Raw genomic sequence first — 27,089 nt, 5'->3', positions numbered from 1 at the left:
AATCGATCTAACTCTGCCTTAAAAATATTCAAAGACTCTGTTTCCACCGTCTTTTGAGGAGGGGGGTTTCAAACACTCACAACTCTCTGAGAGAAAAAATTTCTCCTCACCTCTGTCTTAAATGGGTGACCCCTTATTTTTAAACAGATGCCCCTAGTACTAGATTCTCCCACAAGAAGGACAGGATCCCTCAGAAGGCAAGTGGGATTGGGAGAGCAGGATTTTCCTCCTTTCCTTCCCCTCTCTCCTGCCACTCTGCATCATTAAAGCATTTGGACTCAAAGCGCGGTGTAGCTTGATGGAAAAACTGTCACCATTTTGAACAATTGGTAGCAAGTTCCTCCCAGTTTTAATGTTAATGCTGCTGCATTTCAAGGAGAGTTTCAGATTGTCTTTTGTAGGGTTTTCTTTGTCCTGTCTGGGAACACCGGCTGTTTGAGTGTTGAAAAAACAGGACCTGACGATGGAGATGCTTTTTGGCCATTTGGATACAGTGTCCAGCCCATCAAAGTTGATTTTGCAGGGCTTTTTTTTTGGAATGCTTGTAGAGCTAGTGTCAAGAAGGACATTAGTGTTTGTTTGATGGTCCTTCCATTGAATACAGAGGATGCGGTGGAGGCATTGCTAGTGGCAGTTCTCTAGCAGCCTTATGTGTCACTGATACACAGTCCAGGTCTCACTGCAGTACAGGAGTGTGGTGATGGCAAACTGCTCTGTACACAGGGACTTCTGTTGACTTGTAGAGGTCTTAGTTGTCAAACACTCGCCACTGTAGGTTGTAGAAGGCTGAGCTGGAGTAGCTGCTCCGGTGTTCGATCTCCTCGTCAGTTGTCCTTTAGAGAGATTTGGCTGCTAAGGTATGAGAAGTGCTCAACATATTCCAGAGTCTCTCCCTTAACGTATATGGGAGGTGGAATGCTGGGCTGACCAGATCTGGATTGATATGAGTTTTGCTTTGGCAACATTCAAGGACAGGCCGAGTCTCTTGAATGCAGAATTGAAGAGATCAAGAGTGGCTTGCAAATCTGGTGCAGAGTGAGCAATGACACTGCAGTCACCTGCAAACTGTAGATCATGTATCTCTACAATAGTTAGTTTAGTGTTGGCACAGAGGAGACTGAGGTTAAGGAGTTTTCTATCTAGGCAGTATTTAATACTGACACCAGAGGGCAGTTGATCTTTGGTGAGGTGAATAACTACTGTTAGATCGGTTATAAATATTAAGGGACCTATCATACAGTCTTGCTTGACACCAATCTGGATTTTGAAGGGGTCTGTTTCAGATCTCCCCTCAAGACAGTTGCTGTCATATCATGATGAAGCAATTGCAGGATTGTGATGGATCTCTGGAGCACAGTCCACCGAGCCTCCCAATTTACTGAGTCAGATGCTTTGGTCAGAATGATAAATGGAATGAAGAGTTCCTGGTGGTGTTCTTGACATTTTCTTGGATTCTTTTGGCTACAAAAGTCATTCAGAGATACGGCTGGAAGGTCTGAAACCACATTGTGCTTCTGGCAGCCACAGGGAGGAGACGATTCAGGAGAATGCGTCTCAGGCCTTTCCCTGCTGTGGAAAAGTGGGAAATATCTCGATAGTTTCTGCAGCATGATTTTTTTTAAATTCATTCATGGGATGTGGGCATCACTGGCTGGGCCAGCATTTATTGCCTATACCTAATTGCCCTTGAGAAGGTGGTGGTGTGCTGCTGCAGTCCATGTGTACTCCAGGACATCACTGCAGGAGTTCCTCAGGGTAGTGCCCTAGGCCCAACCATCTTCAGCTACTTCATCAATGACCTTCCTTCCATCATAAGGTCAGAAGTGGGGATGTTCGCTGATGATTGCATAATGTTCAGCACCATTCGCGACTCCTCAGATACTGAAGCAGTCCATGTCCAAATGCAGCAAGACCTGGACAATATCCAGGCTTGAGCTGACAAGTGGCAAGTAACATTCATGCCACACAAGTGCCAGGCAATAACCATCTCCAACAAGAGAGAATCCAACCAGCATCCCTTGGTGTTCAATGGCATTACCATCACTGAATCCCCCAGTATTGACATCCTGGGGGGTTATTATTGATCGGAAACTGAACTGGACTAGCAATATAAATACTGTGGCTATAAGAGCAGGTCAGAGGCTAGGAATCCAGCGATGAGTAACTCACCTCCTGACTCCCCAAAGCCTGTCCACCAAGGCACAAGTCAGGAGTGTGATGGAATACTCCCCACTTGCCTGGATGAGTGCAGCTCCCACAACACTTAAGAAGCTTGACACTGTCCAGGACAAAGCAGCTCCGCTTGATTGGCACCACATACACAAACATCCACTCCCTCCACCACTGACGCACAGTAGCAGCAGTGTGTACCATCTACAAGATGTACTGCAGGAGTTCACCAAGGCTCCTCAGGCAGCACCTTCCAAACCCACGATCACTACCATCTAGAAGGACAAAGGCAGCAGGTAGATGGGAACACCACCACCTGGAAGTTCCCCTCCAAGTCACTCACCATTCTGATTTGGAAATATATCGCCGTTCCTTCACTGTCGCTGGGTCAAAATCCTAGAACTCCCTTCCTAACAGCACTGTGGGTGTACCTACACCACATGGACTCCAGCGGTTCAAGAATGCAACTCACCACCACCTTCTCAAGGGCAGCTAGGTATGGGCAATAAATACTGGCCCAGCCAGCGAAGCCCACTTCCGTGAATGAATAAAAAAGGTGTATCCCCCTGCTTGTTCTTTCATCTGCCCCTCCACAGAATGGCGGGTCTCACTGAGGGTGATGATGTAAATTTGGAATCTTGATAGCTCACGTGATCCAATTGCAGCTCTTCTTTCCGGACAGTCACTTTTGAGATTATCCATGAGTGTTCTAACATTTGAAGTTGCAAAATTTAAATTTTTCTGTCATTGACTATAAAGGTTGTGATCCCGCAGGGTGTGGTACCAGGAGAAAGAGGGACAGCCTATTTTTCGGGCAGCTTTTCTGGTGTCTCATGATCAGAAGGAAGGAAAATATATATAAAGATCTATATCAACCTGGCTATTTCATAAATGTATTACTTTTTTAAAAAATGGATCACTGGGTACAGCTGACCACATGCTTATAGTTCTGGAAGATTCTAAGCTGTTCCAATGGACAAAGGCTACTTGACCATCCTCCTAGAATATGGCTTGTATTGTATAAACATTCCAGTCGTCAACACACAGGATTTGTAGACAAAAAGTCTGCACCAGTCAGCTCTGGACAAAGGCCAGTTTGGGATGCATCATCTCCAACATTATGATAGTGTTTCTACAGCTGCCCATTCAAAATGCAATGGATTGTAACAAAGGCACTTCATTAGCTGAATAGCTCAACCTGAAACCACCCTGTCACATGACCAAGACTTGAGCTGCCTGTATTCCTTTAATTATTCAGTTTTGGTTTAGCCTCCGAAGAAGGAACCAGACTCCAGGTTATAGCAGCCTCCCTTTGACCTCCGTCTCAGGGTCTGATCTCCAGAAGGAACTCTGTATTTCACCTACAGAATGAACCAATAATCAGGATACAAAAATACTTTGCTGCATCTTCAACGGACTCAACCTGCAACAGAGTTCCTAGGACCAAGACCAGGAATTCTGCCAGACAAAGCCACCTGAAAGAACCTTCATTGCACATTGACTTACTGGACTCTAGACTCACGTAAAACTATAATTCTTATTTTTGACGTGGTCTTTTCCCTGAACCCTTTTCTTTCCCTTATCCCTCTTTTACTGTAAGAATGTAAAAGCAGCGGATGTTGTGAAACCCCTTCCCATGTTTTGTGTGTGTGTGTAATAAACTACCCCTCTTAGTTTACCTTATCTCGAGTTTGCTGTGGGATTATTAATAGAGGATTGAATAACTCCAAAACTGAAGAGTTGGGGAAAATACGCCATTGCTTATAAAGGGGGGAAATCAAAAATCAAAAATACTTTGTTGTTTATGGATGGGTAGTGAGTGGAGAAATCAAGGCTGTTTAAATTAATCCCCCTCCTGTCTGTAACAAGCCCCATCCCCATCTGGAGTGATCCCGCAAGGGTGTGGTGCCAGGAGAAAGTGGGACAGCCTATTTTTCGGGCAGCTTTTCTGGTGTCTCATGATCAGAAGGAAGGAAAATATATATAAAGATCTATATCAACCTGGCTATTTCATAAATGTATTACTTTTTAAAAAAATGGATCACTGGCTGCAGCTGACCACATGCTTATAGTTCTGGAAGATTCTAAGCTGTTCCAATGGACAAAGGCTACTTGACCATCCTCCTAGAATATGGCTTGTATTGTATAAACATTCCAGTCATCAACACACAGGATTTGTAGACAAAAAGTCTGCACTAGTCAGCTCTGGACGAAGCAGATGGTATCTTGAAGAAGACTGCTCAGTCACAGATGCTGCTGCCCAAAGACATCTCTGTCCCAACCCAGATCTTCATGCATCTGTCACTTTTAGTGCAGATTCCTGACTAGGAATTCTCAGGTTCACAGCCCTGTCCCCGTCACCAATTCTCCATCGCCGCAGGACTTGGCAAATGGACCCCGGGAGAAACCTGTGTGGTTAATTTGTTTAACCTGGGGACCTTAGGACACTGTCATTGGCCACACGATCGTAACATGTTGGTGGTCAGACTTCGGTGATATGTTGGGCCACAATGACCGGGCCCCCCTTGCTGTGGCAGCCGCCTTCCACCTTCACAGCCAGTGAGACGCACACTCTGCCTTTGCTTGTTTTGTCATTGAGGAGTTTTTGGACCACACTTTGTCTGGCTCCTCTCTCTGACCTTGCTGCCATGAGTGTCTCTATCAGGAGCAAGGAGCTTCCAATGACATCACTCAAGGGATTGTCGCAGTGCTCAAGCCTCTCCACCACGTCAAGGGGCCAATCCACAGACAGAGAGGAGACAGTATGTGTAAACATCTCCTTTGAAAACATTAGGGATTAAGGGAGTTACACATTCTTTTTAACCTATTTTTATATAATTTTGATGTGAGCTTAACTGGGTGTACACACACCAGAGACACAAGAAACAGTCATTGAAATTCAAAAGGTTAGTTGTTCCTAATGGATTTTATTTAGTGAATTATTTCTACGTGTTAGAAAAGGGTCAACAAATTATCAGATAGTTTACTCAGAATAAAACATAGACTCCTTTTCCTGAATCGTTTTGAAATATCTTTTTACAAGGTCCAAAATAAATCTATGTCAGTGGTAGAGATGAGGAGAACAATCAGACAACATGGAATATCAGAGTTATTATTAAACCAAAAAACTTTTCCCACCACATTCACTATAAACTGCTACCCGTTTTTCGTATTATTAGGAGAAATGAACTTCAACTTTGAAATGTTGATTAGTTAAGTGAAACCATGAAATAACTGAATCCCTTCTCCAGAATTGGACATTATTTCCTAGATGAAGATGACCAGGGGCACTGAGCCCACCCAGTGCTCGTCATGATCTGTTCACCTGGAGGGAGTGCTTGAGTTGAGAGACCCTCACCTACTGATTTCATTCCCCTCTTGCCCTAAGGAAGACTTCTGGATATAATTCGGATCTTCACTCAGGCTGAACAATCCTATCCAGGGCCACTACATTTGAAAAAATGTATTAGACTCTATTCTGGCACAGAGTCCAAGAAGCGAGAATCAGCGAGAGGAGCAGGTTCAGCTCCCAAGGTGCGCTGAGTGTGAGAGAGAGAGAAAAATTCAAACAGTGACCTCTCAGGAAAGCTGTAAGTCAATTGGCTGGTGAGTAATTACTGTTGAGGACTGTCTGCAAAGAGCTGGAATTTAGAAAAATATATACTTTTAAATAGCCCTAAAGTACCTACCTTATAATTAATTTTGAGACACACTTCCCTTCTGCCAGTGTCTCTAAATTAAGAAACTAGTGAGTCTATTATTTCTTTTATTCTTAATCAATAGGTTTAAATTAGTACAGTAAGTGGTGGTGAGAGGAGTCATTAATTTAATTCAAAATTAATTAAGAAAATAATGAATTTGTTACTTAATTAAGATACAATAAGGATGGCAGGGCAGATGATGTGTTGTGACTGAAGGATGTGGGAGCTCCGGATGTCATTGTGATCCAGGGTAATCCAGGACATGCCTGCAGTTCGAGGAGCTTCGGCTCAGAGTCATTGATCTGGAGGCTGAGCTGCAGACACTGTGACACATCCATTGGGGGGAATGTTACCTGGAAGCTTTGTTCCAGGAGGTGGTTACACCCCTTAGGTAGGGTCTTTTGTTTCGATGAGTGGTCAGGGTGTGACTGTAAGTGAAGCAGGTAAGGGGATCTAGAAGGTAGAAGTGGAGGAGCCTCAGCCCTTGCAATTGTCCAACAGGCTTGCAGCCTGTTTGGATGGGAGTGGGGACTGCAGGGAGGAGGAGAAAACTGACCATGGCACAATGGTACAGAAAGCCACTCAAGCTGGGGGACCTAACAAGAACATAGTGGTAGTAGGGGACAGTATAGTGAAGGGGATAGACACAGTTCTGTGCAGCTGAGGGTGAGAGTCCAGATGGCTGTGTTGTCTGCCCGGTGCCAGGGTTTGGGACATCTGCTCTGGCCTGGAGTGGAGCTTGTGAGAGGGATGGGATCCAGTGGTCATGGTCCACGTGGCGTAGATAGAACTAGGAAGGAGGTTCTGCTGAGGGAGTATGAGCAGCTAGGGGCTAAATTAAAAAAACAGAACCTCAAAGGTAAAAATCCCTGGATTATTACCTGAGCCACGAGCAAATTGTCATAGAGTAAATAAGATTAGGGAGTTGAATGTGTGACTTAAAGATTGGTGTGGGAGAAATGGGTTTTGATTCCTGAGGCACTGGCATTAGTATTGGGGAAAGTGGGAGCTATACCGTTGGGACGATCTTCACCTCAACCACACTGGGACTGGTGCTCTGGTGAGTCATATAACTAGGGCAGTAGGGACGGCTTAAAACTAAATAGTGGGGATGAGGGAACTAAAGAGAGAGGACAAGGTAAGAGAGCAGGATAGCAATAAAGGAAATGGTGATCAAAGCATATCAGGAAAGGATAGGGTGAAAAAACATAATGCAACAGCAGGCTAGAAATTGAAAAAATAATAAGACAGAATTAAAGGTACTCTACTTGAATGCGCACAGCATTTGCAACACGATAGAAGTTAACAGGTATGATCTAGTTGCCATTACGGAGAAGTGGCTGCAGGGTGACCAAGGCAAGGAATTGAATATTCAAGGGTATTCGGCATTTAGGAAGGATGGGCAAAAAGGAAAAGGAGGGGGTGTCACATTGTTAACAAAGGATGGGATCAGTACATTGGCGAGAGAGCATCTTAGTTCGGAAGATCAAGATGTAGAATCATTTTGGGTGGAGCTAAGAAACAGCAAGGGGCAGCAAACATTGGTTGGAGTTGTTTATAGGCCACCAAACAGTCGTGGTAATGTTGACCACAGTATAAATCAGGAAATTAGAGGTGCATGTAACAAGGGTAATATAGTAATCATGGGGAACTTCAATCTACATATAGACTGGGTAAACCTAATTATTAGTAATGCTGAGGAGGATGAATCCCTGGAATGTATACGCGATGGTTTCCTAGAATATTATGTTGAGGAACCAACTAGGGAATGGGCTATTTTAGATTTAGTATTGTGCAATGAGAAAGGGCTAATTAATTATCTCGTTGTAAAGGAGCCTTTAGGGAAGAGTGACCATAATATGATGGAATTTTACATGAAGTTTTAATGTGATGTCGTACAATCCGAAACTAGGATTTTAATCTAAACAAAGGAAACTATGAAGTTATGAAGGGCAAGCTGGCTGAGGTCGACTGGGGAACTACATTAAAAGGTATGATAGGAGACAGGTGATGGCTAGCATTTAAAGAATTAGTACAAGGTTTACAACAAATTTACATTCCTTTAAGACACAAAAAGCCAGCAGGAAAAGTGATCCAACCATGGCCAACAAGAGAAGTTAAGGATTCTACTAGATCAAAGGAAGAGGCTTATAAAGTTGCTAAAAAAAGTAGAAAGCCTGAGGATTGGGAGCATTTTAAAGTTCAGCAAAGGAGAACCAAGAAACTGATCAAGAAAGAGAAAATTGAATATGAAAGTAAACTGGTGAAGAACATAAAAATGGACTGTAAAAGCTTCAATAGATATGTATAAGGTGTTAGACTGTGCAGTTGGTACAGCTGTATAATTTAAAAATCCCAGAGGGAAACTTTAAATAACTGTGATAAACGATAATTCTAAGTGATATGTTTGAGGTACAACTCTAAATTCAGGAATCAGGCCACCAGTTCTCGAGAGGTTTTATATTAAGCTAAATGAAACCTTTTCTTAATTTACACAAATTAAATATATACACATGGCTACAAATTACTACGATCATAACTTTTAACAAATTCCCAAACTAATCTCCATTAAGGCAACAACAACCCATAGACTTAACCAGACACCAGGCAAAGCATTTTCACCTTACAGATTCAAACTCAGGTTCTTTTCACTTTGGTTCCTGTGGGGACAGTTGGAGGTTTACAGCTGCTTTTGATCTCACATTGTCTCTGCTCTACACACACAAAATGGTTTTCTTGTTATACCTAGCACAGCCCATTGAATGTAAATTCTCATTGTATCACCGGCCTTTTCTAACAATAAAATCTCTTTCATAGTACCAATTTTATTAGCAATATAAACATATTGCTTGGTCTCTGCTCATTAGGTGCTAGAATTCACCCCACTTCATGAATGCTTTATTCAAAAAATGCAAATGCACTCTATCTCTCTTATCAAAACTAGTACACATCAAAGCACCCAGACTAGCTGGCTTTAATCCAAATAAGGGACACCTACAGACTAAACCTCAATGTTAAAAGAAAAATATTTCCAATAATATATACATTAATAGCTTCATGACAAAGGAAAAGGTTAGCAAAGACAAATGTGGGCCCATTACAGGCAGAGACAGGAAAATTTATAATGGGGAATAAAGAAATAGTAGAGAAACTAAGCAAATACTTTGTGTCTGTCTCCCCTTGAAATAAGGGGAAGCAATGGTGTAGTGATATTGTCACTGGACTAGTAATCCAGAGACTCAGGGTATTGCTCCAGGGACCGGGGTTCAAATCCTGCCATGGCAGGTGGTGGGAATTGAATTTTAAAAAATCTGGAATTAAAAGTCTGATGATGACCATGAAACCACTGATTGTTGTAAAAACCCATCTGGTTCATTAATGCCCTTTAGGGAAGGAAATCTGCTGTCCTGACTTGGTCTGGCCTGCATATGTCTCCAGACTCACAGCAATGTGGTTGACTCTTAAACTAATTCTATAATTAAGTCTATGGGTTGTTGTTGCTTTAATGGAGATTAGTTTGGGAATTTGTTAAAAGTTATGATTGTAGTAATTTGTAGCCATGTGTATATATTTAACTTGTGTAAATTAATAAACTAGCAAGCCACTCAGTTCTGATGGGCAATAAATGCTGCTTAGCCACTGATACCCACATCCCATGAACGAATACAGAAAAAACAGGACTAGTGAAATTGAGGAATATTAGTAAAAATGTAGCAGTTCTGGAGAAATTAATGGGATTGAAAGTTGATAAATTCCCTGGACCTGATGATCTACATCCCAGAGTGTTGAAAGAGGTTGCTCTAGAGATAGTGGATGCACTGGTGATCATCTTCCAAAATTCTATAGATTCTGGAATGGTGCCTATGCATTGGAAGGTAGCAAACTATTTAAAAAATGAGGGAAAACAGGGAACTACAGACCCATCAGTAGTAGGGAAAATGCTCAAATCTATTTTAAAGGATGTGATAACTGGGCACTTAGAAAATAATGGTGAGATTGGGCAGAGTCAACATGGATTTATGAAATAGAAATCATGTTTTACAAACCTATTACAGTTTTTTGAGGGTATTACTAGCAGGATAGATAAAGGAGATATGGTGTATTTGGATTTTCAGAAGGCTTTCAATAAGGTCCCACGCAGGAGGTTAGTAAACAAAATTAGACCTCGTGAGATCAGAGGGTAATATTGGCATGGATTGAGGATTGGTTAACAAACAGAAACAGAAAGTAGGGATAAACAGATCATTCTCAGGTTGGCAGGCTGTGACTAGTGGGGTACCACAATGATCAGTGCTTGGCCCCAACTGTTCACAAACTATATCAATGATTTGGATGAGGAACCAAATGTAATATTTCCAAGTTTGTTGATGACACAAAACTTGGTGGGAATGAGAATTGTGAGGAGGATGCAAAGGGGCTTCAAGGAGATTTAGACAGGCCAGGTGAGTGGGCAAGAACATGGCAGATGGAATAGAAGGTGGAAAAATATGAAGTTATCCATTTTGGTAGGAAAAACAGAAATGCAGAGTATTTCTTAAATGGGGAGAGATTGAGAAATATTGATGTCCAAAGGGACTTGGGTCTTTGTTCATAAGCCACTGAAAGCCAACATGCAACTGCAACAAGGGTATGTTAGCCTTTATTACAAGAGAACTTGAGTATAGGAGCAAGGATGTCTTACTGTAGCTATACAGGGCCTTGATGAGACCACACCTGGAGTATTATGTGCAGCTTTGGTCTCATTACCTAATGAAGGATATACTTGCCATAGTGGGAGCGCAATCAAGGTTCACCAGATTAATCCCTGGGATGGTGGGATTGCCCTATAAGGAAAGATTGAGGAGACTTGGCCTGGATTCTCTAGAGTTAGAAGAATGAGAGGTGATCTCATTGAAGTGTACAAAATTCTTACAGGGCTCGACAGGGTGGATATGGGAAGGTTAATTCCTCTGGTTCGGGGCGTCTAGAACTAAGGGACATAGCCTTAGAATAAGAGGTAGGCCATTTGGGACCGAGATGAGGAGGAATTTCTTTACTTGGAGGGTAGTGAATCTTTGGAATTCTCTCCCCCAGAGGACTGTGGAGGCTCAGTCATTGAGTATGTTCAAGACAGAGATTTCTCGATACCAATGCCATGAAGGGATATGGGGATAGTGCAGGAAGATGGTGTTAAGATAGAAGATCAGCCATGATCTAGTTAAATGGCGGAGCAGTCTCGAGGGGCCGAATGGCCTACTGCTGCTCCTATGTTCCTATACATTGTACCAGTAAATTGTGGCAAACAGTGACAAAGGGAGTTTCAGTAGATTGGTGCTGATCTTTCCTCTCTCACTCTGTATCTCAATGCCACCTGTAAATGCCTCCCTATGAAAATAAATGTTTTAGTATTTTTTAAACAGCATCATCAGACCACAACACCTGCAGCATTTCTTTCTCTCTCTAGCAGTCCCTTAAAGCAAGGAGGACATTTGCAACAGAGCCCATGACAAGAGCTTGCACATGAAGTCTTTTAACATGGGGAGGCTGTTGAGCTGTAGCTAGTACATGGCTCTAGCTACAGGAAACCCTCCCACTCTTATTGCCTGCCATAGCTATATTGGAAGGATTTACAGGTCAACAATTAACCTGCTTAGCAATGACACAAACACATCTGCCGTGGCCATCTAGTCCTGTGAGTGGAACTTGAAGCTTGATCTTTTGGCTCAGAGGCAGGGACACTACCCAATGCACCATAAGACCTCCTGCAGCATCTATCCCTTGTCCATCACTTCATCTTTAGGGTAGATCCCATTGTAGATTGTGATTTATGGCAGGTACCCTCACACTTTCTCATGTATTTCCATCTGGTGAATAAACATTTTTAATATCTGTGTTATTTATAAACATTAATGGCCAATTAATAGCTGATTTATAAAAGACAATAGGAAGGCTTTGATTTAATGGTGAAAAGTTTTTGGGGGTGATTATGACTTGAATTTGAATATTGTCTTTTTGCAACAGGCGCCATCGCTGTCCACATCTTCCCACTGCAATCTTTGAAAAGATTAATAAACCATGCTTAATTACTGAGTATGTGGAGAAATATGCTGCATATAGTGATGTTCAGCCCAGAGAATCCTACAAACCACGGGAGGATTACCAACGGCACCAAGGCAAGATGCAAAGCATGACTACATTCAGGTACTTTTTGCTTATCCTAATTCTGCTCAAGATGGAAAAAATAGCTTTTCAGATTGAATGCATGAAACCCTCCTGCCAATAGATGGGATGTGGGAGGGATTAAATAGATTTGCATTTTTAATCATTTTGTTGGTGATTGGATCGACCTGCAGGTTAGTGAATTATGAAAATAGCGGGAATTCAAGCATTCATAATTTGTTTGTGACAATAATGTTGTAATCCAATTGGAAATTTGAAGTATTATTGATTTAGAACTATAACTATTCTGTCACAATTTACTGGTTCAAGTGCCTTATGAATGATGAAGGCATCCTTCACAGGCGCATTTTATTCCAGCCTCTTTTTTTACTGTTAAAACAGGGAAAAATCTGAATGCTTACCGATTATCTCAAAATACATGAACTATGAAAAGAAGTGCTGTTTTTGGGGAATGGATTTTGTGTAACTACACTTCATTCCAGGCATTTCTGCCTCCATTTATCCACCAGAATTATGGTGGGACATCTGTTCGCGGTGAATATTTTATTGGCACTTTCTTATTTATATATCTTTATTTCTAAGCCTACACTATACTGTAAAACCAGCATTTGGGAACTCTCAATTTCTACCAAGGTTTGTTATATTAGATTAACAGAAATATGTTAATAATGAATAGGAAGGAAGAAGTTTTTTTTAAAGATTGCTAAGCATAATACATCATGTAATATGTAAAATGGGCAGACAAATGACAGATGCAATTTAACACAGAGAAGTGTGAAGTGATACCTTTTTTTGGATAGGAGGAATGAGGAGAGGCAATATAAACAAAATGGTACAATTTTAAAGGAGATGGAGGAACTGACAGTTATGTACACAAACCTTTGATGGTGGCAGGACAAGTTGGGAGAGTTGTTTAAAAGTGTATGGGATCCTTGCCTTAAGGAAATTATACTAAAGCTTTATAAACACTGGTTAGGCCTCAGTTGGAGTATTGTTCAGTTCTGGGCAGCAAACATTTGGAAAGTTGTCAAGACCTGATGGAGGATGTAGAAGAGATTTTGCTAGAATGACACCAAGGATGAGAGATTTCAGTTATGGGGTGAGACAGGGAGGTTGGGGTTGTTCTCCTTAGAGCAGAGAGGGGTTCAAAATTATGATGAGTTTTGATAGAAGCAATACAGAGAAACTGTTTCCCATGGCAGAAAGGCCAGCAGACATATATTTATGGTGATTGGCAAGAGCACCAGAAATGACATGAGGAAACAATTCTTTGCACAGCGAGTTGTGATCTGGAACCCGTTGCCTGAAAGAGCGGTGGAAGCAGATTCAATAGCAACTTTCAAAAGGAAACTGGTTAAATAAAGAGAAAATATTTATAGGATTAAATATTTACGGGGGAGTGGGACTAGTTGCTAGTTAGCAAAGAGCTAGTATTGGTACAGTAAGTTGAATGGCATAATGTGTGAGAAAAACAAGAATATATTTTCTTATTAGTCAACAAGTAAATTGGTTTATTATATGACACTGAGTCTCCAGTGTGTGTGTGTGTGTGCTGCTATAAAGCCTGATCATAATGTGGCCAACCCTCACCAGAATGTTTGAAGTAAAGGTTATGTGTGTAGACTTGAGGCATACAGTTCATAGCTCACATGTGTGTTCACCTGATAATTCACAAATCATAGTCATAAAGGATTTGAGGTCAGTGCACAATAAGATGTAAGTTGGAGCCACCTGCCACTATCAGCACAGTTTATTAATCGAGATAAAAGCAGGGAGAGAAACAGGTAATATTCTGGAATTTTTTTTTTAGACTTAGTTTGGTATTTTCTGACTTGCTCATCAGGCTAGTTGTTCTGCACTTCAAGGTCACACAATGTGACTGCAGCTTTGGCTGAGATTTGGAGAATGTCCATCCAGACATCAAAACATAGGCTCAGTGCTAGATCCCTGAGTTCATGCATTTCTTATTCTGATACTTGCAATGGAATAACCTTTATATCGATGCTTTTAGTACCTTCAACAATTGTTGTCATTTTGGTATCCTGTTTGGAAAAAATATCCAATTGATCACTTGTCAAGATGGAGGGGGTTGGGGTGGAGGAGGAGAAGGTGTTGGGGGACAGAGTGGAGGAGCTTGGAATTGGGGTGAAGGGGTGGGGGCTTGTTGGGGGTGGGGGGTGGTCCAAGTGGAACATTTTTGTTGGACTGGAAGGTTAGAGTGAATAGCTTGGTGTTGGAGTGAATAATGTACAAGAAGTCGGTTACTATTTTAGATTTTGGTCTCCCATTTTATTCCCGTTATTTTTTGTGAGTTGAAATGTTTTCCATCCTTTGTATTTTCATCTTTTCTGAAATGATATAATGAACTTCTATTTGGACTTGTCTGTACTGTGACTAATCACACCAGCGCATTGAGTAAATCTGATACCTGCTCACACAGTATATAACCCGTCTCCCATGGAGATTGGACTCCTTCCTTGCGATGAGCCTTTGCAGTAGCTTTCTCTGCAAGCTTTTGGGAGGGAAATAACAAGCCTTGTGCAATTACTTTTTTGGCACTTATCTAAAGCAAAACAAAATTCTGTTATTTCAGCTCAGTAGTCTCTGTGCCAATACACCAGAGGAAACCTGGCTTTCTGTTTATTCTGAATCAGTGTCATATTTCAGTAATTTTTTGTGCATACTCTCTGCCATCCACAGGGCAGATTATATTCCACATGATATTCAGCCTAGGCCAGGAAAGGTTAGCGAAGAATTCAGACAACCGCAAGGAGCTATGAATTTGGATACCACTTACAAACGAGATTTTAACCTACACCCTGTCCAACCAGTGGCTCCAGCTCGACCATTAGAACAGAGAAATATCTCAACAGCAAAGATGGAAACAATCCCTACATACAAAGGTATGTCTACTTTTTATTACTTCCAGCAATTAAAGATTTAACAACAACAACAGCAACTTGTATTTATATAGCACCTTTAAAGTAATAAAATGTCTCAAAGTGGCTCATGGGCTCATTATCAAACAAAATTTAACATTGAGCCACACAAAAGCTTGGTCAAAGAGGTAGGTGTTAAGGAACTTCTTTAAAGGAAGAAAGAGAGGTGGAAGGGTTAGGAGGGAATTCCAGAGTTTAGGGTTTCAGTAGCCTGAAGGCACAGCCATCAATGGTGGAGCGATTAAAATCTGGGACACTCAAAAAGCCAGAATTAGAGGAATGCAGGTACCTTGAAAGGTTGTGGGGTTGGAGAAGATTACAGAGATAAGGAGGGATTTAAAATAAAGGATGAAAATTTTAAAATTTCTGCGTTGTTTAACGCGGAACCAATTTAGGTCAATGAGCACAGAGGTGAAAGGTGAATGGAACTTGGTGCAAGTAAGGATACAGGCAGGAGCGTTTTGAATGGCCTCAAGTTTTTTTTATTGTGCTGGGATAGTCAAGTCTGGAGGTAACAGAAGTATGAATGAGGGTTTCAGCTGCAGATGAGCTGAGGCAGGAATGATATAGGGCAATTTTATGGAGGTAGAACTAGGTGGCCTTAGCAATAATGCTGATATGTTATTGGAATATCATCTCAGGATCAAATAGAACACAAGGGTGGTGAACAGCCTGGTTTAGCCTCAGACCATTGCCAAGGAGAGGGATGGAATTGGTAGCTGTGAAATGGAGATTGTGATGGGGACCCATTCTATTCAAACTCTCCTCATTGGACAATTCTCTCATCCCAGGAATGGATTCAGTGAACCTTTGTTCCCTTAGGTACAGAGACCAAATCTGTACACACAATTCTAGGTGTGGTCTCACCAAAGCCCCATACAATTGTAGCAGGACTTTCCTTATTTTTGTGCTCCAATCCTCTTGTAGCAAAGGCCAACAAGCCATTTCTCCTTCCTAAACTGTTTGCATCAAAGGTAGAGGCATTTATTTTTCTTGCTGTAATGTGTGCATGTTTTTATTTGTGCACATGCATGTGTTTTGTTTTTCTCTCTCTTTGCCCTCTGCAAGCTCATGTGGCATCAGTCACAGTGAGTAAGAGTGAGATAGACACCCTGGGCTGGATTTTCCAGCGGGAGTTGGTATCGTATTGCCAAGACGCCCACATTTGCTGCTGGGAGGCTGCTTTCATTGAGCTAGCAGCCTCCCCACATGGCAGGGGCCATCCTGCTGCCAAGAAATACCAGTGAGCCCTCTAAATTGCCCTTAAATGGGAACTAAAATATTTAAATTGCCTTCCTGCCTCCATGGTGCTGATCTGTTTCTCACGCCACCCCTCAGAAACCTCCTCGGCAACGGGCTGTGTCAGGAGTCATCCAGCCGCAGCTCCACCCTATTTTCCTAGTGCCCTCAGGCCCTCTCTCAGCTACAATCCCATCACCCCGTGGCTAGGAAAATGCTGCAAAATCTTTTAGGTCAGTAACCTTTTGAAAGGTGAACTCTGAAACATCGGGAAGAATTTTCCAGTCAGCAAGCGGGGGCGGGGCCTGCTCGCCGATGCGTAAAATGACGCATGGTGACATTGGGCAGGAGCCCCGACGTTACCGCGCGTCACTTAGATTGTCAGTTTGACAGGTGCGCAGCCACATCAGCTGTGCCCCTGCCGAACTGTCAAAAGCTTATTAAGGCCATTAAGAAAGTCATTAAAGCTGTTAAGAATGCTGCCCGTCCAACCTTAAGATTGGTGGGCAGGCAAAAAGGCCAAGCGGCCTTTGCACTTTTTTGGAAACCTCATCCATGGTGGCTTTTGAAACCCAGCCATGCATTCATAATGGCTACAGTTGGCATAACAAAAGCTTCTATTGTTTGAAACTGAGAGAACAATGGTATGCTATTTCCATTTCAAAGCAGAGTGCCTGTCAATCAATGTGGAGGAGCATGCGCAGAGATTTATTTTCAACTTTCGAAAGCATTTTTAAAAAATAGCCAGACAAGTCAGTTGATATCAATCATAGCAAAAAACATGACAGAAGAGGCTGACAGGGCTTTTTCTTCCCATTTTTAATGCACATGGACACTTTCTCCATTGGAAAAAGTACTGTAATATATGACAATGCTTACACAATGGTGGTCAATGCAAGGGCCAATTTACCTTTGCTGGACAGATCTCTATGATAAATAATTGCATTAAAACACATCTACATTACAATAAAGCATCTGGTAGTGATATTTGAAAGTGTCAACACATTCTATACTTATCTTTAAGAATGTTCTTGATTCTTCAGCAGGCTTCCCCTAGTGGTCATGAACTCTCCAAGAAGGTGTGTTTTATTTTACAGCTTCCAAGACCCACATCAGAACAATGTGTGTGGGAGGAAGTACATGTTTTATGTGGTTAGCACAATAGGGACCCGACCTTGGAAGAGATTTGTGTGTATTGTTCACCCAAGACATTCCCGACCTGTGAAAAGGTCCACGAAAATGATGGGGGCTTTAGGAAGGCAGAGGGAAATTGTTTTTCCAGCAAAAGAAACTAAGTTCAGTGTTTCATGAGTCAATTTTCACCTCCATTGGGAGATTAAAATCTGGTCCTTTGAGAAATTGCAAAGTGGAAAATTTATTTGACAAAAACTTGTGACAAATTAAGCAGTCCTTAAACTATAGTAACCTGTTTTAGTCAGGAAAATTGCAATAAAACATTGAGGTGTTCATACTTTACCTTATTTTGATGTTTTTGTGAATTAACAACTAATTCTTGTTGTTTTCAGCACTCTTAACAAATTGTTTTACATGGGAGATTTCATCCTCAGCACTTTTCTAGTAATAAAAAGGGGTCTAAGAGGCTTCTAAATGTCAAGCCCTGGCAAACTGTTTGTCAGCTCAGCATTTTGCTGATCATAAAAGAGGAAATCTAGACATTGTGGACACAGGTGTATACTGGAAATTACCACCTGTTTCGTTGTTGAATTCTTATCAGCGGGAACAGTGGCGCCTCTGGGAGGTTCCATAAACTCGAGCACTCGAATTCTTGGAAAGAGGCAGGCCCCAAATGAATTACATTGTTAGAAAAATTTAATTAAAACAATATTTGAGAAATATAATTTTATGCCTTTCATATTACAATCCTCAAGTTTCTCTAATTATAAGAGTCACAGGTAATGACAAAAATATTATTTGTAAACTTGTTATCAATTTCTCCTAGTGGAAGGTGCATTCTACCTCCTCCTAAAGTCCAGCTCCACAATAAGGTAGCCTCAGACACTCTTAATAATACCAATGTATTATCATTTCTGCCACTAGACTCAACATCTACTCCCTCTACCCTCTATGCCTTGTGGCTGCAGCACCTATCATTGACAGAATACAGGGCAGTGCCTCATCACATTCACTTTAACAAAAGCTCTTAGCCCAACAATCCCTACCAACAAGACAAGAACAGCTAGGCCCTGGAGACACCTTTATCTGCATGTACTTAGATGTAATATCAAGGTTGGGTCAACATCCTCACATTTCTGATCTAATGCCATCATGGTATCAGCATCAGGACAAAAACACAACACATCCTTCTTGGCAACCAGGCAGGGGCAATAACTGTGGTCTTCCCAGTGCTGCCATTCCATAATTGGACAAAAGGAATAATTGGGAGCTGGTAAGTAGTATGTTTCCTTCTCCATTGCTTTGAATCAGGACTTGACTTCCAAAACACCTCCTAGCTGTGACGTTCAAAACTAATATCAGGTTGGAGTGTCCTCTATCTATTTTTAATTAAAAACCATTTCTTTCTCTTTCAGACCATTACAAACAATGGGAACTTTCTAAAAGAGAAACATCTAAACCAGAATATACTTTCAAAGTACCAACAATCAAGTTTGCAAATACAACCACGTTCCAGGATGACTATTCCTTCAAAATCCCTGCTCCCAAAGAGTCCTTCAAACCTCCAGATGCAGCCAGGTTATCAAACATGCCCTTTGATGATATGACCAACTATCGGCAGCATTACGTACAATATACACACGAGCCCCGGAAAAGGCGTGAACATGAGCAATATAAACCAAATGATGAACCTTTTGATGATCTTACTACTCACAGGAGAGATTTCAAGGGGCAGATAGGAGAGCACACGGTACCTAGTCGACCTCCATGCACCAAACTCAACTCCAGTAAGCAGTTTTATGACCTGACTGAATTTCGTGACAAATACCGAACTTGGACTGTGGATCCACCAGCAGTTCACAAGGCTGTGGAGTTTGTGGCTCCTGAAGGTAAAATGAATCTGACCACCACTACTCATACAGACTATGCTGAACATAAACTTCAACCTCTTGTTCCAGCTCGACCTTTGCCCCAGATGAGTGAGCACAGCATTTCATTTGAAGGACAGTCCACCATGAAGGCAGATTACAAAGCTTGGGAGTCCACACGGGAACCTATGATCAAGCCACGTCAAGAACTGGAGAAAGCAACTGGTCAATTTGATGATATGACAACATTCAGGGCTCATTATGTACCTCACCAGGTTAACTTCGTTCACTCCTTCAAACCCCGCAACGCCTACATTCCTAACACGATATCGCTAGATAATGGAACCACTTATCAATATAGTTTTACACCAAAAGCAGTTGAGGTGTGTCCTGCCTCATTCGCTGTACCTCCTGGTTATGAATATGTGGAAACTGATCCCCGGGGTCATAAACTGTATTGCCCTGTGTATGAAAGGGAGAACGTCAAACCCAGATTGTCAAACAGTTCCATGGATTTGATTTCAAATAATCGCGGCCATCAAAAAACTACAAATGATTTGAAAATTGGCTTCCCGACTGATGGAATAGTTGCAGCTTGAAAAAAAAAACAAATCACCACCAACTTAGGAGTTGGAAATTTTTAATCTTCTTTTGAGCTTCTTTAACCTGAATTACAGATATACCTCCTTTTATTTAGTGGCACTGGTAAATAAGAGGAATGTTTATTTTGAACGTTTTATTCCTGTATAAAGCCTCAGCAAGTCTGCAGTTCCTATGGTTGAGAACGCAAGCAGACTCCCTCCCTGGCAAAACAGCATGACTCTGATTTGTCAATAACTCTTGTTCTGCTCTTCCCCCCACCTCCCCCTTTAGAATGGGGTCTGACATGCTCGGTGCCTCCTCTCACCAACTTGGCTGAGATTTTCTAAATTTTCTGTTGGCACCTCAGTGAAGTGAGCTTCAAATCAATTGCCTCCACTGGCACTGCTGCATATTTTATTCAGAGGATTCATGTTTAACATTTGTTTTGAAATAAAATATCAAATGAAGCTCTATACCTCATTGCAATGTTCCATGTTATTGGGATGTGGGTAGTGAAGGCAAGGTTCCTGGAATCATTTAAGAAAGTTTTGGATGCTGTGATCTGAGGACTGGGGGTTTTCCTGTGTTGATGAGCTACGCCTAGGCAAATCTTATCCAAGTCTACTTTGTGGCCTCTGCAAATGTTCGATTATGTGATGTGCAGTTTTTCTGTTATTGGACATTCTGTTCTGTTGTTAAAGGTGCAGTACCTCTAGTAGTTATTTTTTAATTACTTAAAATTCAGATTAGCTGAATTGGAATGAACATTTCAAATTTGGAAATGTGGAGAAGGGGGACCAAATGTACAAATGTGCTGCGTGCAACTTTGGAAGGTGAACATTATTAACAAAGGGAATTTGACCAGGAAGGTAACCAGCACATGAGTAAAAGTGATACCTGAAGTAATACATGCAGATGCCATCCTACTGCTCAACTTTATTTTTTTGCTTCAATTTAAGAATAAATCACAAAGTAAAATAAATATTTTTGTATTTAGACTTTGTATTTTTTTGAAAAGTGATTGTTTGCTTTTGGCTTTTGTAACCTGTCCAGAAATTATCTATAGGTGTCACAAAAAATCCTTGTAATTTTACCCAAGGTTTCCTTTCCTTATTTCTCTCAACCCAAATAACAGTGGAGTTGATCAGTCCCTCAATGAGTTCCTATTATATTAGATTAAACTTTCAATGTCAGAAAAATCTTACTTCAGTAATCTCATTTAAGAAAAGAACATGAAGGTAAAATTGCTATATTTCAAAACTTAAGTTTTGCTTTTATGTGAAAATGTTACATTAAAAATTCAGAAATAGGAACCACATGAAATTACCCCATCCCCAATGGATTTGATTTGCTGCATGTCCATCATCTTACACAGAAGAAGGATGGTGATGATGATATAAAGCCCTTTAATAAGAATGATTTTACTTGTAACTGAAGAACCCTTTTAACTGACACATTTGCTTTTAGTATAGCCCACTTTCTCTACATTTACAATCGACATTGTAACCCCATTACTGTCTTTATAAAGAACCCAAGCGTATGTTGTCTTGCTACAAAATGTTTATCCACACAATATTCTCAGGAATGTTTGTAAGTTTCCCATCAATCTGTTAGTATTGTGGCTAAAATTCCTTTCTGATATGCATTTAGTTGGATTTGCCACTTTTTACAAAAAAATGGGTCTTTGTTCAGTCATGTCCTTCCCCTATCATTTTTAAATTTTAAGCTGAATTTTTCGAAGTGCATGATTTTATCACTTTCAGTGATGTGTACAGCCTGACTTTGCTTCAGTTAATAGAGGTCAGCTTGCAGATGTGCTAATGTAGAATAACTGAAAAAAAAATCTTTTAAAAATGGACAGTGTTGATTCCTGAATGTTCTACTTGGCTTCTGAAATCAATAGGATCCACCTCTACTTTGTCATCTTTTAAACTTAAATATTTTATTGTTGTATTTTGAATCTATGTTGTGAAATTTCTAATTAATTTCAATTTGTAAAGATTTCTGGATGGTTCTTGGTGATTTTGTCAATTGTAATCTAATAAATGCCACATGCTGTGACACTCCTAACTCTGTACAACTGGACTGCAACTTTTAAATAGCAACAGGTAATGGTGTTAATGTACCTCTAACACTCAGCCACCCCTTTGTGAACTCATATTGGTCACTCTTATAAATTTCCTCTATGCATTCCAGCCCTGATTGTGACCTGTGCCCTGAATGTTAATACATCTTTTCTTTTACACAGTACAGGCTAACAAAGTTATCACAGCATTTTCTATTTTAATTTCATATGTTTCTCTCTGTTGCATTACTCCATTACTTGTAATTTTAATCAAGTTTGCTTTGACTAGACCAGGCATCATCTAAAGGGCAGAGCAAATTATATGTTCCATCAAAAGTTCAGGGAGCTGGACAAAGAAGAGTTTTTTCTTTCTTGTCCTTTGCCCCCAATCCAAATGATCTGTTTAATAAAAAAAAACTATAATAGAATATAATGATTGCGAAGAATAGACTTTTTTCTCTGTAGACATTCGGCCTCATCTCCTGACCTGGTTCCAGTTATATTTAAACACCACCCACTTCATTAATAGACGGAAGGAGTTGACCAACTGTTTTAATAGTCAGAAACTTGTAATTATAATCTCACTTGCACAATTATCATCACAGAAGGTATTAATAAACTCAACACAGGACAATGCCACATACCTTTAGACACCACAGTGTTAGATTGAAGCAATGTAGTGTGTTCTTTCCTCTGTTAATTTCTTTGAACATTTTATTATGTTGAAGCTATGTTATAAATTCCAGTTCTGAAGAAGAGTCATACGGACTCGAAACATCAACTCCGTCTCTCTCTCTACAGATGCTGCCAAACCTGCTGACTTTTTCCAGCATTTCCTGTTTTTATATTATTATAAATTCCAACATTCCATATACAAATGCACAATTGATTGACAAGATTGAATTCATTGTCCACTGGACCAAAATATTACTTTGTCAATGACTAAATATTTTCCTTCCTCTATTTGGCCACAAATGAACCACATGCAGAACCAATGACATCATAGCAATTTGATTTTTTTTGACACTATGGGGAGAATTTTCTACCCATCGGGAGGGGGGGTGGCTGGACAGGAGTGGGCGTGGGCAGGCACGCAGCCAATCGCCGCCCACAATTGGGGGCGCGCCACCATTTTACGTGGGCGGGCCAATTAAGGCCCGCCCAGCGTGATGCACACCTGGAAGCGCTGAGCATTTCCTGTGCAGGTGGGGGGAGGAGATGCATAAATCTCCCTGAGAGAGCAATGAGCTGCCTCAGGGAGATCAGTCTGATTTTTAAAAAGATAAAAGCAAAATACTGCAGATGCTGGAAATATAGAACAAAAATACCTGGAAAAACTCAGCAGGTCTGACAGCATCTGCGGAGAGGAACACAGTTAACGTTTCGACTGCGAATGACTCTTCATCAGAACTAAAGAAAAATAGAAAAGTGGTGAAATATAAGCTGGTTTAAGGGGGGTGGGACAAGTAGAGCTGGATAGAGGGCCAGTGATAGGTGGAGATAACCGAAAGATGTCATAGGCAAAAGGACAAAGAGGTGTTGAAGGTGGTGATATTATCTAAGAAATGTGCTAATGGGGACATTAAGGGTAGAAAGCAGGACGAGCAAAGTACAGATAGCCCTAGTGGGGGTGGGGTGAAGGGAAGGGATCGAAATAGGCTAAAAGGTAGAGATAAAACAATGGATGGAAATACATTTAAAAATAATGGAAATAGGTGGGAAAAGAAAAATCTATATAAATTATTGGAGAAAAGGGGTGGGGATGGAGGAGAGAGTTCATGATCTAAAGTTGTTGAACTCAATATTCAGTCAGGAAGGCTATAAAGTGCCTAGTCGGAAGATGAGGTGCTGTTCCTCCAGTTTGCATTTCCTCCAATGAAGCTCAACGCAAACTGGAGGAACAGCACCTCATCTTCCGACTAGGCACTTTACAGCCTTCCTGACTGAATATTGAGTTCAACAGTTTTAGATCATGATCTCTCTCCTCCATCCCCACCCCTTTTCTCCAATAATTTATATAGATTTTTCTTTTCCCACCTATTTCCATTATTTTTAAATGTATTTCCATCTATTGTTTTATCTCTACCTTTTAGCCTATTTCGATCCCTTCCCTTCACCCCACCCCCACTAGGGCTATCTGTCCCTTGCTTGTCCTGCTTTCTACCCTTAATGTCCCCATTAGCACATTCCTTAGATAATATCACCACCTTCAACACCTCTTTGTCCTTTTGTCTATGACATCATTTGGCTATCTCCACCTATCACTGGCCCTCTATCCAGCTCTACCTGTCCCACCCCCCCACCCCCCCTTCAACCAGCTTATATTTCACCTCTTTTCTATTTTTCCTTAGTTCTGTTGAAGAGTCATACGGACTCAAAACGTTAATTGTGCTCCCTTCCACAGATGTTGCCAGACCTGCTGAGTTTTTCCAGGTACTTTTGTTTTTGATTTTTACAAATTTTTATAAGGACAAAAAATAAATCTTTAAGACATGTCCCCTCACATGAGCTGGGACATGTCAATGAATTTTAATTAAAAATTTTATTAAACTTTAAAACTCTTCATGAAACCTCATCCCGCCCGTGGATGAGGTTTCATGAAAAATGCGAAGGCCGCCTGGGCTCTTCACCTGCTGCCAACCTTAAGGTTGGATGGGCAGCTCAGTTAATTATTTTAATTGATATTTAAGTGGCCTTAATAGGCCTTTGACAGTTTGGCGGGCGCGCAGCCGACTCCAGTGTGCGCCTGCCAAACTGAATATTTGAATGATGTGTGGTGACATTGGGACACGCCTGGCACCACTGCGTGTCATTTCACATGTCAGCAGGCGGGTCCTGCCCCTGCCCCCACATGCCAACCCGAAAATTCTGCCCTATCTGTCTTTCCCGGAAGGCAATCACTGACTTTCTCTCTTTACCATTTTCTCCCATCATTTCTTCCTTCCTTCCCACTCCTCGCAGGATGTACAGCAATTCAGGACAATTATCTGCAAGTGTGAGACAGCCTTTAAACGGAGTTTCCTTGTCTAATTTCATTTTCTTCCTCTTTCCCCTCCAAATACATGGTGATGACTGATCCAGAATTCAGTACCACCCACCCCAGTGCAACTGATATCAGGAACCAGCAGGGTTACAAGCTCCAGAACCTGCATTGCTCAGTCCCTGCTGCAGTGTAACTTTATTCCAGGGTGTGGGAGTATTGTTCCACTAGTTAAAACAGAGGCTATCAGCCTTATCGAAATATTTAAAAATTGCCAATCCATCTCCTGGGAGGGTATTTGCTGCACCACCCCTGTCCAGCCTCCATTAAACCTGGAATTAGGCAGGTTAGGGTCAGATTTGAAATTTTTACAATTTTAACCACCGACCCAGACTCAGACCACCCCATTTTTGGGAGTTAAAATGAGATTTTGTGAATATTGGGGCATTGAAATTTTGACAAGAAAAATGCTGGCTGATCATCAACAATAATATAAAAAGCAAAATACTGCAGATGCTCGAAATCTGAAATAAAAACAGAAAATGCTGGAAAACCTCTGCAAGTTTGGCAGCAACTGTGGGGAGAGAAACAGAGTTAACGTTTTGAGTCTGTAGGACTCTTCCATATGACTGTTGAGCATCAACAATACTTTCATATCGATGTTTAAATACTGGTCTTGGGTAAATCAGAGAAAAAATGAAACATTGGAATTAAATAAATATTTGTACTTAAGTAGAGTTGGTACAAAAAAAATTACATAAATTGGCTTCTGGTAAATAACATCAGACTTTATCCAGCAACATTGCAGTTAGAAGATGTGTCACCGGGTCTTTGTCACAGGATAAAATTAAATGTACATTCACAATGAGCTCTTAGAGAAAAATAATCAAAGATCTCAGAGCCTATAACTACATCTGGGACATACAGTTGAATAAGAAACACAAAACAATAGTAAACTGGATGTTTCCTCTACTATTAGCATGTAATAAAGCACTACCAAATGCTCCAATCAAACTCAAAATCAATTAGTGAAATGAGCAAATTCTTCCTGTAATAGCAGGGAATGCTACCTAACATAGACTGTTTACTGATTTGTAAATCATTGCCCTAGAGGAAACATAGGATAAACACATTATGTACACAGCAACTAGTCTGGCAAATCAGTCATTGGAAGGAATGTAACTGGAATAATGTTTATAGGGAAGGAGGATTGGAAAAATCATCCTGATTTTAATAGCCCAGCCCCACCATATTGGGAATGTATCACTTATTTCACACATCCCAACGGTTCGGGATGAAACCTCCTAACAGTGCAGTGTAAAACAAATAAGTGAAAGAGTATTCAATGAAGTGCTATTCAAATAAAAAAATTCAACTTCATTTGCAAAAATAAGCAACAAAAAAGCTTTGGTAATAAGAAAATAAAAGTCCCCCAAAATAGTATTTTCTGGACAATATAATGTACAGTTAAAGAGGTATATTGCACTGTTCAACACAACTTTCTATAAATAGATACAGAGCTTATTTTACAAAGATCTTATCTTAAACTATACATAAATTTAGAGATCTAAGTTGCTTAGATTTCAGACCCACTTTGTTGAAAAGGAGAACTGCTCTTACATTCTGTATAAAGTTATGGTAATAATTGTTTTTTAAATTTTAAATTACAGAGCAGTAAATGGCCTGGTCAGCATTTTTAACCAGTTAATACTTATTAAGCTACACTTGATCACATCAAGATGCCTCCTGTGACTAGAAACCTATATATACCTATCTCACAATATCTGTTAAACAGCATGAGAATTTTATCCATTCATGTAAGTAAGCAATATTTTTAGAAATACATACATTATAGAAAAGCAGCTGTGTCTTATGGAGTCAGGAGACATTGTACATCCATGTTTTTTAACATGTTATCTGAACCACAATCATGTACATGGATTATCCAAGAATATGTAATTTCCAGGGACTTACATGTGGCCCTTGAGGACAGGTGAACCATGAACATTGAGCTAATGCAGTATGATGCCACTGGTGATATTATTCACTGCACCAAAACATTGGTGGACCTGGCTTAGAGCCCATGTTTTCACTTATGGCGAATGGTTAATCTGTAGAAAGGTGGTGAGTTAAAGCAAGTCATTTCCTCACAGGGTAAGAGAGACAATCACCAGAGCTCCTCTGCACATTCTGCGCTGGGAAATGGTATGTGGCTTGGGAGACCTAAAGCGAGGACAAGAATATAAATGCCTG

The 27,089-nt window shown here is 40.8% G+C and overlaps 1 protein-coding gene across 1 annotated transcript; it reads left to right on the top strand.

Annotated features, from left to right (window-relative positions):
• The first annotated feature begins 14,342 nt into the window (after positions 1-14,342).
• On the top strand, positions 14,343-21,861 carry LOC144668427 (stabilizer of axonemal microtubules 2-like). Its single transcript, XM_078530474.1, has 2 exons — positions 14,343-14,932; positions 18,757-21,861. The coding sequence occupies exons 1-2, from the start codon at positions 14,806-14,808 to the stop codon at positions 19,806-19,808; spliced, it is 1,179 nt and encodes a 392-aa protein (XP_078386600.1). The 5' UTR covers positions 14,343-14,805; the 3' UTR covers positions 19,809-21,861.
• Positions 21,862-27,089: the final 5,228 nt, after the last annotated feature.

Source organism: Cetorhinus maximus, chromosome 2 (genome assembly GCF_964194155.1).
Source record: "Cetorhinus maximus chromosome 2, sCetMax3.hap1.1, whole genome shotgun sequence".
NCBI classification, from domain to species: domain Eukaryota; kingdom Metazoa; phylum Chordata; class Chondrichthyes; order Lamniformes; family Cetorhinidae; genus Cetorhinus; species Cetorhinus maximus.
The sequence above is the reverse complement of the archived record's forward strand: the minus strand, read 5'-3'. Positions and strand labels throughout refer to the sequence as shown.

Coding starts and splice junctions, on each gene's coding strand:
- LOC144668427 (XM_078530474.1), top strand. CDS start 14,806: ATGAATTTGGATACCACTTACAAACGAGATTTTAACCTACACCCTGTC. Junction 14,933..18,756: donor AACAATCCCTACATACAAAG/GTATGTCTACTT, acceptor TTTCTCTTTCAG/ACCATTACAAACAATGGGAA.